The sequence below is a fragment of the Semicossyphus pulcher genome, unplaced genomic scaffold (genome assembly GCF_022749685.1).
Source record: "Semicossyphus pulcher isolate SPU_LCO1_2020_fin unplaced genomic scaffold, fSemPul1.0.p SCAF_8, whole genome shotgun sequence".
NCBI lineage: Eukaryota > Metazoa > Chordata > Actinopteri > Labriformes > Labridae > Semicossyphus > Semicossyphus pulcher.
In genome coordinates this window covers 12,729,846-12,747,354 of record NW_027211759.1, presented here as the reverse complement: position 1 = coordinate 12,747,354, position 17,509 = coordinate 12,729,846, and the positions used below count along the sequence as shown (strand labels likewise).

The following is a 17,509-nucleotide window of genomic DNA, read 5'->3' as shown; positions in this document are numbered from 1 at the left end:
GGCTATCAATAAAGATGACTGGCATGTCTGGTGTTTATTCTGAGCAGGGATTACCACCGCGAGCTTTTATTTTTTATAGGAACACCTGCACATGAGACATTCAGTCAGTCACTGTTTTATTGAATATGAATTTAACTGACAAAATACACAGCGGTGCATACTTAATGCTGTAACATAAAAGCTTTGCACTTTTTGTCATCAAATGATACGGCTGAAAGATAAAGCTTCCATAGAGATTTACATATAAGAAAGCGATGTGCCCCTTAATATTCTGAAGTCATCACTTGTGCAATACGTTGCTGAAAAGACAGAGAAGAAAGAAATAAAGGACGAAAAGATGGTGACATATAAAGTAGCTTATTCGATGTGAAAAAGAACGACAGTAAAGTTGCCTCAGAGCAGAAGTTGTGTGCTGAAATAAGACACTGAAACTTACTGTATGAGGCCTTTGACAGAGTGGGAAACGTTTCTTTGTAAATCAGGTCACGCTTGAAAATGTTGCTCTCCAGAGAGACCTGCTCTCATGAAATAAAGCCAATTCTTTGTAATCGTACTGCTTATTTTTCATTCACATTTCTATAATCAAAACAACTCGTATTTGGCAATTTCAGTTTTCTTACTAATATAAAAAAAAAATGTAGCCAAAGTAAAATTAAAGTTAAAGGAAGTTAATAGATAAAACAAACTGTAAACAATATATAAGCAAACAAAAGAAGGAGCTAGGTGAGACAACCTTGTCCCTCTATTATAGATTCCTATTGAAGCAACAGTTGTTGAATCAAATCAAATGATGTGTGGAAATGCAGTATTTTTCATACTGGCCTGTTAAACTGTAGAAATTGGTAATTAAAAAATAAACTGATATAAGTACCTGGGTGCAAATTACAGAAATATGTCGCTACACATGTCCAGCAAATCTCCTGAAATACTTTCCTCAAACATTAAAAATCATATTTCCACTTTTGCAACACAAACATGTCAACAGCCATTATATCCAAAGCTGAAATACAGTATACTGGACTATTAAATGACAGTGTGGAGGGTACCTGTGAAAGAGTGTAAACACTGTGTAGATCAATGTTATACTGCCACACTGAGGACAAGGAATGTAAATACATCAACATTTTCAGTCGGGCTCAGAAGGACAATAACCAGCATTATTTATGCACTGTAAATCTCCCTAAATCTGTTTACTGTTGGGGGAAACTGAATCATTTAAACAGCTTAAAGAAAAATAAAAACATGAATAAAAGAAAATAAAACACAATACTTAAGAGCAGAAGTCCTGTAGGGGAATGTCTCAGGCAAATTAAATGTCTCAATACACATATTTTAGAAAAGTGAGGAAGAAACAGTCAATTAATCAAAGAATGTTTACATTTGAATCTTGCGGCCGTAAAACTTTTTTTGGGTAAAAATTTGGATGCAAAACAGTTTGAGCTGTTTTAGATAAATTGCTTGTTATACATTTAAGTATTTCATTGGTACTTAAGTTTAAAAAACTCAACATTATTGAGACTTTCAGAGAGAAAATCTGCCAAATATGGGCCCATTAAAACTCCTGAGTAGCTTTTGGTTTGCGTTGATGTTGGCGCCCCCTGTTGACAAAGTGGTACCTCTTATCTCTTTGCTGATCTTGTCCTGTACATGTATGAGAAGTGTTTTTAAGTAAACTCTCATCCTGCTTTCTTTCAACATTGAAGCGTATCACTCGCTGTGAGTCTTTGCCATGGAAAATATAGATGACCTAATATAAGTGTTTTGGCAGCACAAAGTTAACCGCCACGTCTGACGCCTACCGGTGTTAGGTATCAGACATCCTACCCCCGGTAGGTGTCAGACGTCAGTGGTCAGTGGTTACAGGCATAAAAAATAACTATAAAGATATAACCAATGTTGTCACTGATGGTCATTTGCTTTTGTAGCTCATATAGAGGCAGCATTATTCATTTCAGTCTGTTTCATAGCCAGCTAAAAACTCCTCACAGGAGCTATAACTGGAATGACCAACAGCCCTAAAAAAAGGCAAATCTTTTGATTTTTATCAAAACTCTAAAAATCTTTAGAGTTTGACAGCTCAATCTAGTTATCCTGAGATTTTAAAAAATAACATTCACAAAAATGTGATAGTATATGGGAAGATTATGTTTTTGATCATACGTTTGACGGTAAATCAATTGAGGGTGGAATGATACGAACGAACAATTGTTCAAACGGCTATAAGACTAAGTTCAGCATGAATGATTCAAGTGCATCAATTGGGATAAAACAAAAGATATGCTGCTGATCGGCAATGATAAAACAATTAGGTAAACAATGTTTAAAACCTAGTAAAAGAGTAAAAGAGTAAAAAAGATAAAATAATTCCTTCAACAGGCATAAAATTAACGCCAACTATTAAAAGATCACAGCCATGTGTTTAAAAAATACTGATTCGGACTGCACGAGTGAAGCTTTGCATTGAAGGTTGAAGAGTCATGAACGAAGTACTGTTTTGGCTGTCACATAAACACAAGCATACAACAACTAAGGCGTCTAAAAACAAAAAAAGAGGCAGGAATACTGATAGAAAGCCATTCGGCTTGTCATGTTTTGGCCTTTTGATGTGATTTTACCCCAAATGTATAGAAAGTTGATCGTTCCGGCTCCGTTCGCAGACCAACTCCAGCAGTTCTTTCTGAAAAAATCCCTTTTACAGCTTCAACATGTCGCCTGGTGTATCCAAATGATCTCTTTGTCTCTACGCTTCAGCCACACGACAGGCTCAGGTATCTTCCTCATCATCGCTGACGAAGCTCCGCCTGTCCTGAGTCGTCTCTCTCTCCCTGAGGAAGGTCTGTCGGATCGCCTCCAGCTCGGTCAGCTCGAGGCGGACTTTCTCCAGGTGGAACGAGCGGCGGTTCTGGATTTGCCGCATGGGGAACGGGTTCATGTCCCCAAAAGCGATGTTCATCAGCTTCCTGCACAAGAAGGAAAGAGAAGGACATATGTTTCTATTCCAAGGTTAACTCTGTTCTTTATTATTGCAGACACACGACTGGCCTCAACATTTACATGCTTATACACACGATAGCAAACGCCAAAACAAACATTCTCTGTACCTTGAATCCAGGATTGTGCGTGTGAAGTATCGAAGATATTTGAAGATGGCAGTGGAATCTTGCAGCTTCAAAAACTCTTCTTCTTTGTACTTAAAGAGAGCGAGGGCGAAGCGAAATATGATCTGTGGAGAAGAAATGATCAAAGCTGTGAAGCAGGGCCTCGTGACTATGTGACCGTTTAACATAACACATCATGCCTCTGACATGCAGAGCACCATGACTGAAGGCAGCATTTATCAGTTTGGAGGAATGTGTGGACATCAATATTCACTCTGAACACGCAGCACTGAATACTGTTTTGTTATGAGCAAGATATGTATTTACTGTGGACGGCTGTAGTTTAATAGCACTGAATCCCACCACAGATGTCTAAATAGGGCAGATTTTAGCCCCTTCAACACTGCCAGTTCAAGGCGGGATTATTACGCCTCTGTTACGTCTTATATGTAGAACGCACGGAGGTGGAATGGTGGGGCGAAATCGTTTGTTGGTATTGGAGGTAGTGACAGAGACGTAAACAGCGGAGCCGGCGGGGCAGAACAGTGCCGTGTGTGTGTATTTGAAGCATGTGCTGTTTGTTTACACCTCGTGCACGTTTTGCTTCTGCAACGCCAGAACGCTGTGTAAAAACACACACTGGCGTGGCTTTAATCCGGCGTTGGGTGGTCCAATTTAAAATAGCAAAGGCTGCATGATGGCTGAGCTTCGTAATGCAATGAGGCAGAACCGCAGTGTAAAAAGGGATTTTGGTGCTGTGCAGGTAGCATGGTAAGATCTTTCTGCTTCTCTTACCTTTGGACCTTCATACAGAAAGGCGTCCCAGATCTTGAAGAGGATGTCGCTCACCACGCTGTCCACAAACACCACCAGGAACCAGTTGAATGTGATGAGGGAGAAGTCGACCTTGTACTGCTCAAAGTGGGCATGAAGCCGGGGGAGCTTCTCACTCATCAGGTCCTTGAACACACGCTGGTCGACCTGCACGAACACAACCAACACATTCATATGTGTCATTCTAAGAGACACGTTAAATTTCCACTGCAGGAGAACACATGGGAACAAATCCAGCAGGGGAAAAAAAGCAAAGAGTGCTGATTATTGAGCTGCATTCCTTTTACCATAAGTCATGAGCAGCAGCCCGGTCACATGAAAATTACATCACAGAAACCTGCAAACTCTAGTAAGGAGGCTGAAGCTTATCACTTCAGCTTCCATATCTAGAATATAACAGTTAACCGTGCTCACCTGTGAACCAAGCAGAGTCTTTGTGTAATAGTCCCTTGGCATGAAGACCTCCACGATGGCGATGAGGCTCCAGAAGGCGTCCTCTTGGTCCAGATAGAGCAAGGCAATAGCTGCCAGCCTGAAGGAGTGACATGAAATGAAAACAAGGGATGAAATGCAAAAACAAGAGGAGGAGAAGAAGAAGAGAAACCAAAACCCTGCTGTACCTGTTCAGTCCTTGGCAGTAGCCGATATCTGGGTTCCTCCAGGAGAACGCCATCAGGACATTCCTGAGTTTCTGGATGCCGCCTGCACTTGTCGAGGAGTAGTGCTTGTTGTTTGGCAAAGTACGCAGCAAGTCCAGCTCGATCTGCTTAGAAGCCGGGTTGGGCTTATCCCGGGCCACATTTAGTAAGGTCTCATAATAGTCGGGCGCCAAGTGGTCCCGGAACTTCTTGACGTGGATGGAGACGCACCATCGCCACAACTGGGAGCGGTGCTCATGGGGAACCCCGCAGCGAATGAGGGTTTTGAGCTCAGGGGAGTGAACCAGGTCTCTGTTCATGGTGCTGGCGAGATAGTTCTCCCACTTTACCCCGACTGACACCTCCTGATCGGTCATGGAGAGGGACTTCAGCTCAAGGGCTCTCACCTTCGCAACCAGCTTCTCCTCTTCTTCCTCCTCCTCGGGGACCGTCTTGAAGCCGAACACGTCATACTCGCTAAAGTTAAACCAAGGCGGAGAACAAAAAAAAGTGTATAATCAGTCAGTAACATCAAACTTTTAATGGTACCCACATTTACTCACTTAAAGGCTTAATTTGCGAATTTTATGTCCAGTAGATGTCACACTTGAGCACCAGCATGAAACCAAAACAAACACACACCTCCGCCATACAGCAGCCACCTAGCCGGCCTATTCTGCAGCACTGTTTAGGAGACATCTCTAAGCGTCATGTTCTACTATGTAGGAGCAATTGAACATAATTATAACACAGCAAACAATACAAATTGGTTGGTAGGCCTGTACAGGCTCATCTAGGCAGAATGCATGTTACAGCTCGAGCTGCAACAGACCGCAGCCAGCATCGTACTGCTGCAGGCTAACATTAGCACACTTTAGTTTACTATGCATGTTGCTACAGCCCCCCGCTGGCAAGGTTAATTACTCAGAATGACCGTGATATGATAACGCTACAGAACACAAGGAAGCAAGCGTAACATTGAAATAGTGAGTTAGCTATCGTCCCTAATGTCACTCTAGAAGGTGCACATGACCTCGGAGCCGTCCCGTCCCACTTCTGATGCAGTCGACGTATTTCGTGACACAGCGTCAGGGAATTTATCTCAAGTTGAATTTTAGATCTAGAACGGATTGTTAGCTGTTAGCATGCAGATGTCTGTTTATAGAGATTAATAAGAAGCTAAATCATCGTCAGATAGCCGCTGATGGGAGCAGGGATGCCATTACTGCGGATTACGTTCCGCCTGCTTTTGCTCTCCACACGGACTGTTTTTCGCTGCAGTCTGCTGATACGTGATTGGTCAATACTACTCGGACTACAAGCGTAGTACAAACGGAAACCAGAACACTTGCTGTTCCGGAAATCCTCTCCCCTAGGATCTGTAAGTAGAGATCAGTCAAACCCTAAAGGACATGACTGAGCTTGCACAGAAGTCAAAGCAGTAGACCAGACAACCGATTAGTAGAGCTTGTTTTTCCAGTAAAGAAAAACTGAGTGCGGCAAATAATGAAAGCAAAACAGGTCTGATGATATCACTGCGTTTGTGTCTCAGGAACAGGCAACACAATGCCTCTTTCCTTTATTTGTTGTACGACTTTGGTTACAAAAACATTATGGCTACAAAGAACTGTGAGTCTTTTATACTGAGAGACAGAAAGTGTGGTGTATTTTTGTACTGAACTAAAGAGTAGCTGTGCTTAAACATGATGGGATATGATCAACAAATTCGCCTCTCGAAAAAGTCACTGTCAGTCAAAGCTGGTGTTCTCTGTAATCAATAGAAGCAATAATATTAGAAATTGGCGCCATAGCTGTGGAGAAAGTTGAACAAACAGCTTGTGTGGTTTCGCCCATTCTACATTCCTACAACACCCAGCGTGCATTGTGCCCCTCCCTCTGAAAGGAACGGCCCAGCGAGAGACGCTGGAGTGAAATGCTACCTTTTTCCAGTCAAGGACATTGATCGCTGCAGGCGATGGCTCCAAAAAGAATCCAAAATACAACGAGAATATACCGGTGGATCGTCGACGATTTTGAACGAGACATGACATCAGAGGCGGGCGACCTAGATTGAGTAAGTGTAGTTTAGCGAGCTCCCTGGCCTCCACCACATGATGCGTTTTACGTAGTCTGGCGGAGGTTTTCCAGGGCCCATTGGAGAAGCGGATAGCGTCCTCCAAAGTCACAGAGCGAAATAGCATCTTTTTCCCACCATAATGGTATTAGCTCCCCATAATAGCATGATAGGACTGAGGTTGAAAATCAGGGAACTGGCCCTTTAAGTCATTTCTATATAAAAACAAGTATAAATGTAAAATAAATGGTGGAAAATGTTCAAATGCTTTTCAATATTAGAAACACTGCAACACCGAAAACATCTGTACCTGACAGAATTTGGTTTAAAGATGGGATGCTCCTGCTGGTCGGGGCTCTCCGCCTGCAGTGCGTCCTCTAACAACCTTGAAATGACCTCGTGGGCTGGGTTCAGCTCTGACGAAGAGCACACCGGGGTCTTCACTTCTTGAAGGAGCACCAGATACTTGCTCTCAACCTGACACAGCTTGGCCTCCAGGGCTGTGTACTGCAGCAGGGACAACACAAACACGTTATCTCTGATATAACACCAGACAGCAGCAGGATCATAGTTTGTCATTCATTGTTCCTACTTGGCATTTTTAGGTTTAGAGGGTACCAGCTAAGGTCAATAGTGGACTTCCCCTAAACTCTACTCAGACTTCCCGTTTCCACGAACAATGTAATGCATTATTAACCGTCAAACACAGGACAGTACCTTTGCTTCCAACGCTTTTTCTCTGCTCTCTACATTCCTGCGTAACATGTTCAGCTCCAGGATCTCTTTGTTCAGGAACTTGTTCTGGGATTTGTAGCCTTGAAGACTGTCCTGAAATTGGAGAAACGTGTTCAGTTGCAAGAGTACAAATTAACCAGAGCATTAAAGTGCTCATGTGTATCTTTTGCATCTCTATCAACATTATATCTGATTTTAGAGGTCCCTTTGTACCATGAGGGTGTCCAGCTCCTGCTGATCCTGGTTCGGCGATGGTGAACCAGTATCATTTGCATTGCCGCTCTGCTCGTTGTTCTGCTCCGACAGCTTCATGATGACTTCATCCTTGGCCTGGATCGTCTCCATCAGCATCCCCAGCTGGTCGTTTATCTCCCCCACCTTTATCTTCAGGCCCTTCAGCTCTTGTTGCAGACTCTCCTTCTCCAAGGCGAGACGCTCCATGTGGCCACACAGGGCCTGGATCTGTCCATCTCTCTCCTGGAGAAGAACCTCAGACTGTTGGATCTCTCCCTGATTTAATGCTGAACCTTGAGTCTGGTCTGAGGCCTCAGGTGGATCTGGAGCTGGGACTGGACGACGTACTGGCTGCCTGTCGCACTGGGTGGTTCTGAGAGTCTGCTGCAGAAGTCTCACCAGCTCCTGGTTCAGAAAAGAGGGGGTTTTTGTAAACACATTATCATTCACAAATTGTTTGTCTGCTGGATGCATCGGCACAAGGGTAAAGTAAATAACGGAGTGCACGTTCACCAAGCGCAAATTAACTTGTGCACTGAACTGCAAAATCATGAAACACAATCTAAAAGAGAATAACAAGAGAGTACTCGTAAAGACTTTAATCACAGACTAGTTGCATCTGCAAATACGCTTTTATAAGTATTTATATTCAGCACGTGTTTTCTATTTATTTGCTAAAGCAGCTCTTACTTGATTATGCTAATTAGCTAGTAGAGGAACGTTATACAAGATCATTTAAATAATCGCCTAGCGATGAACAACAAAATGTTTCTACAGGTCAGTCAGAGAGAGCCGAAATTACTGTAATAACAATATAATAATTATAATATTGTCAATTCCCTTCTGAAGAATATCTTAGTCTCTGCGCAACCCGTACATCTATGTAAAGTGCCCGGTCTCATACAGGTGGGACTCTTCATGACGTTAACGCTTGTGTGCACAGTGTCTCAACTGTTAGAGCAGCCGATGACTCCGCAGGTTTTTCCCGATGTCCTTTACATCGCTGTGAAAAGTAAAGTTACACATAAAGTAACAGTAAAAGTAGAAAAATGTTCACTTCTGAGGACAGCTTGCATTCAAAAGCACAAATGTTGTAGGGAGATGCCACCGAAAGTAATGGCGGCTTGTCAACTGCCGGTAATTCCCCGGATTAGTCATATTTGTGATTTAAACATCTCTGTACTTCATGGGAAACAAACATTGTCACCATTTTAAATTAGTCCAATGCAGCGTTTGTTTATTTATTCTTAAATTGCAAACATCAGGGTTCATGTGGGTCTGGGTTGCTGACCACCTCGCCTAAGTAAGTTCCTCGGAGAAACACTGCTCATTCAAACTGTTTGACCTCAGTCACGCTGAACTACCACGTGTCACACATCCACCTCTATGACAAAACAACCTATTTAATGTAGTTACAGAGCATGAAATCAATAACAAATGTTGCAACAACATGAGCATGTATATCTTGATGAACAGCATTGAGCTACTGTGCAAAGGCTAGGCTCACACATTTGCACCTATGTGTGCGCTCACAAACACACCCCCATGCGTGTGGTTTCACATTAACTGTGACCCACAGCTAAATATACCTTTTACATTGTAGACTGTTTTCTATCAAAGGTGCTGAAAACTGCCTTCAGAATAGTCTGCACATCAGTACTTGACAATGTTTTTTTAAATCAACATCGTCGTCCGTTGATAAGTGACAGCGTGTGCGATCTCACTTGGACACATGGACTTGAACTTGGACAACAAACAACTAAGAAAACTAACAAATTCAGAGGATACAGAGGACATTAACTTACAGTATAAACAAACCATTGTGAGCTTCAGTCAACTTGACCTAAACAGTGATGAAATATTTCCAGGAACAGAAGTAGCCAGCTGACTCACTGACTCAGAGTTACTCAGATAATTTTTGTTAAAAGGTTGAGCTTGCAGTAAAACCACTTCCCGGGGGAAGCATAGAACATTATGTATTCATCTGGCCCGTGTAGCAGCCATTGTGGCCAATCAGCTGCATTCACACCACTAAAACAAGAACAGAGAGTAATGGGAAGGAACGGCACAGCTGTGATTGTTGTTAGGAGAACTGCTGTTTCCTTGCTTCCCATTTGACGAGCATGACTAATCATTTCTGTCTCCCACATAGTGAGAGCATCAGGATTACACCAAACCGCTCAGTCAGACACCACAACCTCAGGCTTGAGCTGAATGAACAAGAATGATAGTAAAAGCAATCCAGTCCGCTTGGTATTTCCCCTAGTGTGAAAAATTCCCCCATTATGAAATCAGTCCTGGTTCTTTACAGTTAGCTGTGACAAACATTCTTTGCTACGCCTATTTTTAAACACAGCCATTACTGTAAACAATACTATCTTGACTGACACAGTAAGGCACCACAGATAGCAATTTTGCTCTCCAATGGGCCCTGGAAAACCTCCGCCAGACTACCTAAAACGTATCATCTGGTGGAGGTCAGGGAGCTAGGACGCTATCTTGGGATTCTGTACCGCTCTGAGCCATTGCCTGCAGCGAAAACAGTAGTATTTCACTCCAGCGTCTCTCGCTTGGCCGTTCCTTTTAGAGGGAGGGGCGCAATGCATGCTGGGTAGTGTAGGAATGTAGAATGGGAGAAACCACGAGCTGTTTGTACAACTTTCTCCACAGCTATGGCGCCAATTTCAAATATTATTGCTTCTAAGGCTTACAGAGAACACCAACTTTGACTGACAGTGGCTTTTTTTGCTCCTTTAAGTATATTACATAAGAAGACAGCAGGAAGAGGTATTTCCTTAACAGAGAAGCTTGAAGCATCAAGTATTTTACTTAGTGGTGAGTATAAATAAAATTATACCACTCAGCGATTGTCAAACTAGTCTTTTGACTATCAACTAATAAACAACTTCCCCAAGACATGTTCTGTTTTCATATGATCAGTAGAAGTGCATCACATGGCTTTGAAAATGCTATCACATGGGAAAATATGATTACAGTGAGATAGCGTACCTTCTGACTGGCCAGCTCCTCTCTGAGTTTGACCTGTTCCTGCTGCATGCGGTTTAGTTCTTCCTGCTGGCTCTGGAGACGAAGCTGCATCTCGATGGATTTGCTGCCGTTGGCGTCCACTGGGGAGCTCTCTGTGCTGCGTGTTTCAGTGTTTCGTCCGAACCTCCCAGAGCCCATCATGTCACGAAGCAAGGGCCTCCTTGGCCGCGATGAGAACGTAAACGCTGATCCAAAGGAATCTGAGAGAGAGGAGGATTTCATCACTCTACTGGTTTGTGATTAGGTAATATACAAGAACAAAAAAAAGTGACTCAAGGGACTGGAGCAAGCTAAACTGTTCTGGAAACAGCAACGTCCGCCAATTTGTAATAGTATTAAGCATTAAATCCTGGCTAGAGGCTGAATAAGTCAGCAGAGACTGGGCGTACGTCTGTGTGTGTCTGGATGATGCTTCGGTTCAGGGAAGTCCTTGGGTGGAGCGTCCACAAGCTCCCACTCCTCTGCACTGCTGCTGTTGCCAGTGTAAAACACACTGCGTCTGCTCTCACCTCCTCTCCCCGGCCGCAGATAAGACATGGAGTTCCTGAAAGAAGAGAAACCAGATAAGAGCATGAGTAAGAGCAAGCATGAAGAGCTTTAGCGTTGAGCTGAACATGAAGTGGAGCCTTTCACAGGGCAGCCTACTACTTCTGCTACTTTGTAAGATAACATAACACAAACGGCCAACAAAGCCGCAACTCACACATTTGTTTTCACAGCATTCTTAAATGTCAAATTAACATGGTCTAAACAGAAGTTCATATGGTGTTGTTCACACCTCTGAATGTTAGATAATTGCACACTCACATGACTACTGAGAAGGCAGCTAAAATGCAGAAGAATGACTGTGCACCTTAATAAGCGATCTCTCCTTCCATTGCAAAAACAAATCTAATTCCAATCCATGTCACATTTTTAGCATTTCAGCATGTTGTTGCTTCCTTTGAACAGATGTGTTGTCTGACGCGGAAGAGGAACTGTTATGGTTGCATACTCAGTGAACCATAGATGTAACCATTTCCTCAGCTGTCACACACAGGAAGAAGTGAGGGGATATTTTCTTTCCTCAGTGCAGCTCAAACTAGTCATGCCTGTTCAGCCGGGACTCAACAAAGACCTGAAATTGACACAATCATTCTTCAAGGTGTCAGAAAGCTTTCATTCAGGCCTACCTGAGTTCTGTACTAATGTTTTTGAAGGAGAAGTTGAGGGTGTTTGAGGATGCAGCAGAAGGTCCTCTGGCTGCCATTCCTCCGCCTTCTGATTCTAGCTCCATGGCAAAGTCGCTGCGGATGTTCTCCAAGCTGGCACTCAGCTTCTCAGGGGCTAATAAATCTGAAACAAAACAGTCTGTTAGATTTAAACCAAGATTATAATCACATTACTTATATATGACTCCTAGTGTTTAATAGAGACATATTTTAGCTATGCAATCAACTTTCTATTATTCGAATTTGTTTTTGAATCATGTTGGTAAAGTTTGTTTCGTTTTAAAAATTGTATACATATTTTTTCATTATTTTTCGGAGCCTCTAATTTCTCATAAAACCAACGAGCCATTTTGCAATTCAAAGGTCAGACCTTAGCCACAATTGGCTGACAGTATTTGGAGTGATCGCGTAGCCCCTCCCTCATGTGTGCGATCCCACGGGGGGGAGCGAGCGGCGGCACTGCACTGTCACTCCAAAGTTGTAGAAAACATGGCTGCTCTAGGATCGGTTATTCGGCCTTACCAACCGAGCCACAATCGGAGGACGATACACCGGAGCAAGTGCAACAACCCAGGAGGTATCGGAATGGTAAGTTGGCAGCCTGGGATGAATGACGGTGAATGGCGATTGGTGAATTTCAGCGAAAGCGAGGTTCTACGTAGAAACCTGCAGCTGCTCTGAACGGCCCATTTCAGAGGCTACATTTTTTTAAAAACACAGATTACGCAGTTTTCACTTTTTCACAGTGAACAATAAACACCCAAACATGTGAAAGTATGAGAACATCCATTTAAAAGATATGGCCCCTTTAAGTCACCCAGATGACCTTTGTTAGCAGGGTGGATGTTTGTTGGTTCATGAGCAGCTATCTGACCATCTGATAATACAGTGCGTAGGATGTCTGTCATTTACCACGTAGTATAAAACTAGCTCCACAATTCTGATCTTTTTCTCTGATAAAACCTCTGAACTAAAAAATTCAGATGAAGAAAAACAAAACATTTAATAATCCTTTCTATACCAAAGCCAGCTTTTATTAATACAGCAAATGAGTTGATCTAAAAAGGATCAGTAGCTTACACATGATAAGTCTTAAACCTTGGTTACACTGTGAAGTTAGTTACTCAGCCTAGTTAATGTTTAACTTTTAATGCATAAAAGTGAAACATAAAAGATTTAATCTCTTCACAGCTGGAGGGAAAATTCCAGTTAAGGAAACATCGCTGACAGCCTTTGCTGATTTCACAAAACAGCCCTGCACCCACACGTTTCATCCAAGCTCACAGATAACAGGCCAAGGACTTGTGAGTCAGATACAACACAAGATACAAAAACATAACTGAAACTAAATTCCTAAATGCTTTTTTTGCTTAATCTGTACTTTCAGGATCAGGTTCTTTTTGGAGAATTTGAGGTTTGAGATTAGATGTCTTGTGACTAAATACTTTTACATTAGCATCAAAATGATTCGGAAAAAATAGGTTTAACAGTTATGTGAATGAAGTTAGTCCCTAAGAGCTACCAAACATAATTTCTTGTTTGTCTACAATCACAAATAAAGTGTCTTGTGTTTTATGTCAGGTCATTACAAATTGTTCATCCAAAAAATAGGTGAAATCTGTGAGGTTTTTAGTTTAACGTTCTCTGAACAAATTAATTTCATCCAAAAAACAAACAAAATGTTTTCCGTTCAAACCACATGACCTACCTGCCTTATAAGAGTCAATGGTCTATTTATAGAACAGTGCTGTTGAGCTGCATTTTTTCTGTCCTATTACTGTGTCAGACTGTTTCAGTGTGAGTGGACTTGAAAACTGAGTTTGCACATTAAGACTGTTTTCTATGAGTGCACTCAAAACAAGAGAACACCTAGCACATCCATTTCAGGTGTGCAGGAATGGCAGGAGTGGATCCAAAGTGGGAAAACGCCTCCAGCACTCTGTCTACATTGCATTCATGTATTTATCTGCGACGTTTCGGTGCTAGACTTTCATCAGGGAAACCTATCAATCATGCATGTGTCCGTTTGGCTGATAAAGTTCAAGCACCAAAACCTTGTAAATAAAGATTTCAATGTGAGAATCTGATTGCAGTTTTTGAGCGCATTAAAATAAAACACCCAGCAAAAAGAAGACGATTACTCCTTTCTTTTTGCACGTGAGTTGAGTTTTCATTTAAGCTCCACATGCTCTGTCAGGAGGAACTGCCCTAAAAACAGCTTGTTTAAATATTAATCCGTCAGATACAGGTGTTTACTTAAAGCTGGTGTCTGGATGTGGAACGGAGAAAACAAGCATCCAAAAGGCACATTTGAATTGTACACGTGTTCCTGCCTACCATTTTCTTTGCCTACAAGGCCTGTGGGCGGGTAGGCCAGGGTCGGGGAGCTCCAGCTGTCTCTTTGACCGGAGCCTCGTGTGTTGCTGAACTCCAAACGTTTCTGCTGGAGCTGCTGGAGCCAGAAATGCATCACCTGCCTGCTGGGGGCCTGGACACACAAAACACACATGAGGTTACTTACGCACACACAGCCTAACAGATGCTAATCATGTGTTAAAAGACGAACATCAAATAATATCAAAGGACTGGCAGCTTGGTTAAACATATGATCCCAGCTGTTGAGCTAAATTAAACATTTTGAAACAGTCCAAGAAGAGCGCATAAATAGCAGGTCACTATTCAGATCTGTCATGTGAATGAGGACACAGACGCTAGTTTCAGTCTCAGTTCCAGCCTCAGGCTGTCCAAGCTGTTCATGGTATTAACGAGTCAAACCATCTGCTAAAAATGATGCAGACTTTGGTAGGCTAAGTGAAACCAGAGGCACCTGTGTGGACACTGCCCCTGTCACAGTCATATGACGGCACAGAAGAACAACAAACCATCACATGAGGTGCTGTGACCCTCTGCAAAGCCAAGAGGTCATGAGGGCCGATGAGCTCATGTCAATCAGAACCTAAAATTATCTCTAAACTGTGGACTCATAGTGAGTTTGGGGCAATCAGCTCAATAATGTGCTGACTACACTCTTATCTGACAAACATGACAAACATGTGTGATTGATTTTTTCAGCCAGCTTCACTTTAAAGTTGTCAAATCACATTAGAATCACAGCAGGGAAAGCTGAAAATAAATCAAGTTGGAATGGGTGTGTCTGTTTCCACATAGGGAAAGAAAGGAAGTGACAAATGACAGCAGAGTTGGGTCAGCGTTGCAAAGCAGTGCTCCCCACATGCTGAAAAGTTTCTACCTTCAAAAGAAACTCCTTCCCGGCGGTGCGGATCTCAAACTGACCCTCGTCTCCCTCCACATCGTAGGTGAAGCTCGAGTCGCCGATCTCGATGTGTCCGAGCGGGAGGGCGTCTTGTTTAGTCTTGAAGTAATACAAGTAACATTTCCTCGGATCATACACGAACCACCTCGGCTTGTACCCCCTCAGAGGCCCCTTGCCGGACAGTTTGTTCAAGTATCCGCACAGCTTAGAGGCCTGCTCCTTCGCTCCCTCGAGCTCCGCCACATCCACAGATCTGGAGGGGATGATCCGAGGAGCCGTGCAGGAGTTTGCTTCGCTGCCATCCTCCTCTTCGTGCATCGTTCCTCGAAGTTTCTTCTTCGTGCAGCAGCGCAGCGGATGCACACTCCTGTTTCCATCCGCATGACTGCCTGCCTCCTAGATGGGCAGCATGGGAAATGTAGTGTGTTTCGAAGCTGACGTGGTGGAGGACGTTTGTGCGGAGGACCACCGCTGGATGGCGCTGTTTTACTAGATTTGCAAGAAGAAGACTGCTGTGGTTAGAAAAAGACACAAGAAAAAAAGATATCCTACCAGTATAAATATGTGCATTGCAGAAAGAAGAATACTTCTTATTTACATGTTAATTTTAAAACAAAGATAGCATCATTAGAATCCCCATAACTGGAGATAATGAAGGCCTAATGAAAATATCCCAAATCAGGAATGTAAAGCTAAATGCAACGCTTTAAACTTCCAGGTGTCCATGGCTGGGTCAATCTTTTAGACACGCAGCTCTTTCTATGAACGCTGTTGCCTTAAATGGCCTTTGAGCCTACTGTTGGTACAGTCTTGCATTCAAAATATTACTTAGCCCATGTAAGATATTGACTCAATAACAGTATATTAATGTTTTTGTGTATCTTTACATAGTGATATACTTTGAGTATTTTAACAATTTAGGTGTTACAAGTTAGGTATCTTAAAATTGTACTCAAAGGTATAATAAGTAGGATTTTCCAAGAAAAATAAAATGTAGACTTTTATAAATATAATATAATATTACTACCTCCGATCCCGGCTCAGAGGCAGAACGACTTCCCCCCACCATTCTGCCCTGTCAGATGCAGGACTTATGTTCAAACCAACTTTTTGGGCAGCTAGTAGCTTTTGCGGCATTTTTATGAAGCACTTTTTCTTTTGTCGGTTCTTTATTAAACTGTAACTTTGGAAATACATCTCCTGTTTGAGACCTTAAAGAGTTAAGAAAGGAGGATTTATAAGGTTGAGTTCCTAAATTAAAAACCTGTACAAAAAAAAAAGTAAGCTCTGTGAGGACTTATATGATTAGTGGAGACAGAAATGGTAAATAAATGCAATCTGTACGTTTGTGCGCACCCATACTTTATGCCCCCTGTAGAAGTCAGTGTCTAATCATGCCCCTGAGCAACAGGCAGCAAATGATGCAAATTCAAAACCACATGCAGAAGTCCAAAACAGCGGAAACACACAGCTGCAAAAAGCGGAAACAAATGCATTTACATCAAGTGCACTGCAGATACACAAAGTCAAATACACACATCCGTTAGCTACAGATCTAAGTAAGCCGTGCATCTAGCGATACTACTAGCTGACTCTACATGGTGTCAGTGCTCTGAGTGTAGGTGTGTCAGTGTTCACTCCTCAAACTAGCACAGGTTTCGGTGGAGGAAACAGCAGCAGGTGATTCTCAGATAAAGGACCACCGAAATTCCCTTCTCTCACTCCCTCCTCCACTATTTGTAAAATCTACACATTCATAGCTGTTATTCTTTGGGGACCTGAAAAGTGCAAGACAACAATTGGCTATTTAGGCTGATAACAGCGCATTGCAAGACCTAAGTCCATGTTCCTCCTGGCATTCTTCAGCTTTCTGCTCAGTGTTCACTTCTTGTAAATGGTAAATGGTAAATGGACTGTACTTATATAGCGCTTTTCTAGTCTTTGCGACCACTCAAAGCTGCTTTTACACTACATATCACATTCACCCATTCACACACTGATGGCAGAGGCTGCTACGTAAAGTGCCCAACTGTCAATCAGATATCACATTCATACCCGTTGGCTATGCCACCAGGAGCAATTTGGGGTTCAGTGTCTTGCCCAAGGACACTTCGACATGTAGCCTGAGGGAGCTGGGGATCGAACCTCCGACCTTCCGATTGAAAGACGACCGACTCTACCACTGAGCCACAGTCGCCACTTGACTTGCCACTCGACTCTGTCTGACATTTCCATCCACTTTTTACCCAAGTACCTGTTTTGACTAAACTTGTACCTCAGTCCACCTGAACTTTACTTACATTTTTGAAAAAATATAAAAAAAGATTTTTTTACTTAAGAATTAATTTTTAACATTTTAAGCA

General features: G+C 42.6%; 1 protein-coding gene across 1 annotated transcript; it reads right to left on the bottom strand.

The window, feature by feature from the left end:
* Positions 1-109: 109 nt before the first annotated feature.
* On the bottom strand, positions 110-15,523 carry tbc1d2b (TBC1 domain family, member 2B). Its single transcript, XM_069686873.1, is given in 14 exon segments — positions 110-2,960; positions 3,102-3,223; positions 3,894-4,079; positions 4,347-4,464; positions 4,553-5,047; positions 6,955-7,151; positions 7,362-7,472; positions 7,593-8,018; positions 10,623-10,861; positions 11,051-11,205; positions 11,834-11,996; positions 14,210-14,360; positions 15,123-15,472; positions 15,475-15,523. Coding segments are annotated over 14 exon segments (2,958 nt in total). The 3' UTR covers positions 110-2,764.
* Positions 15,524-17,509: the final 1,986 nt, after the last annotated feature.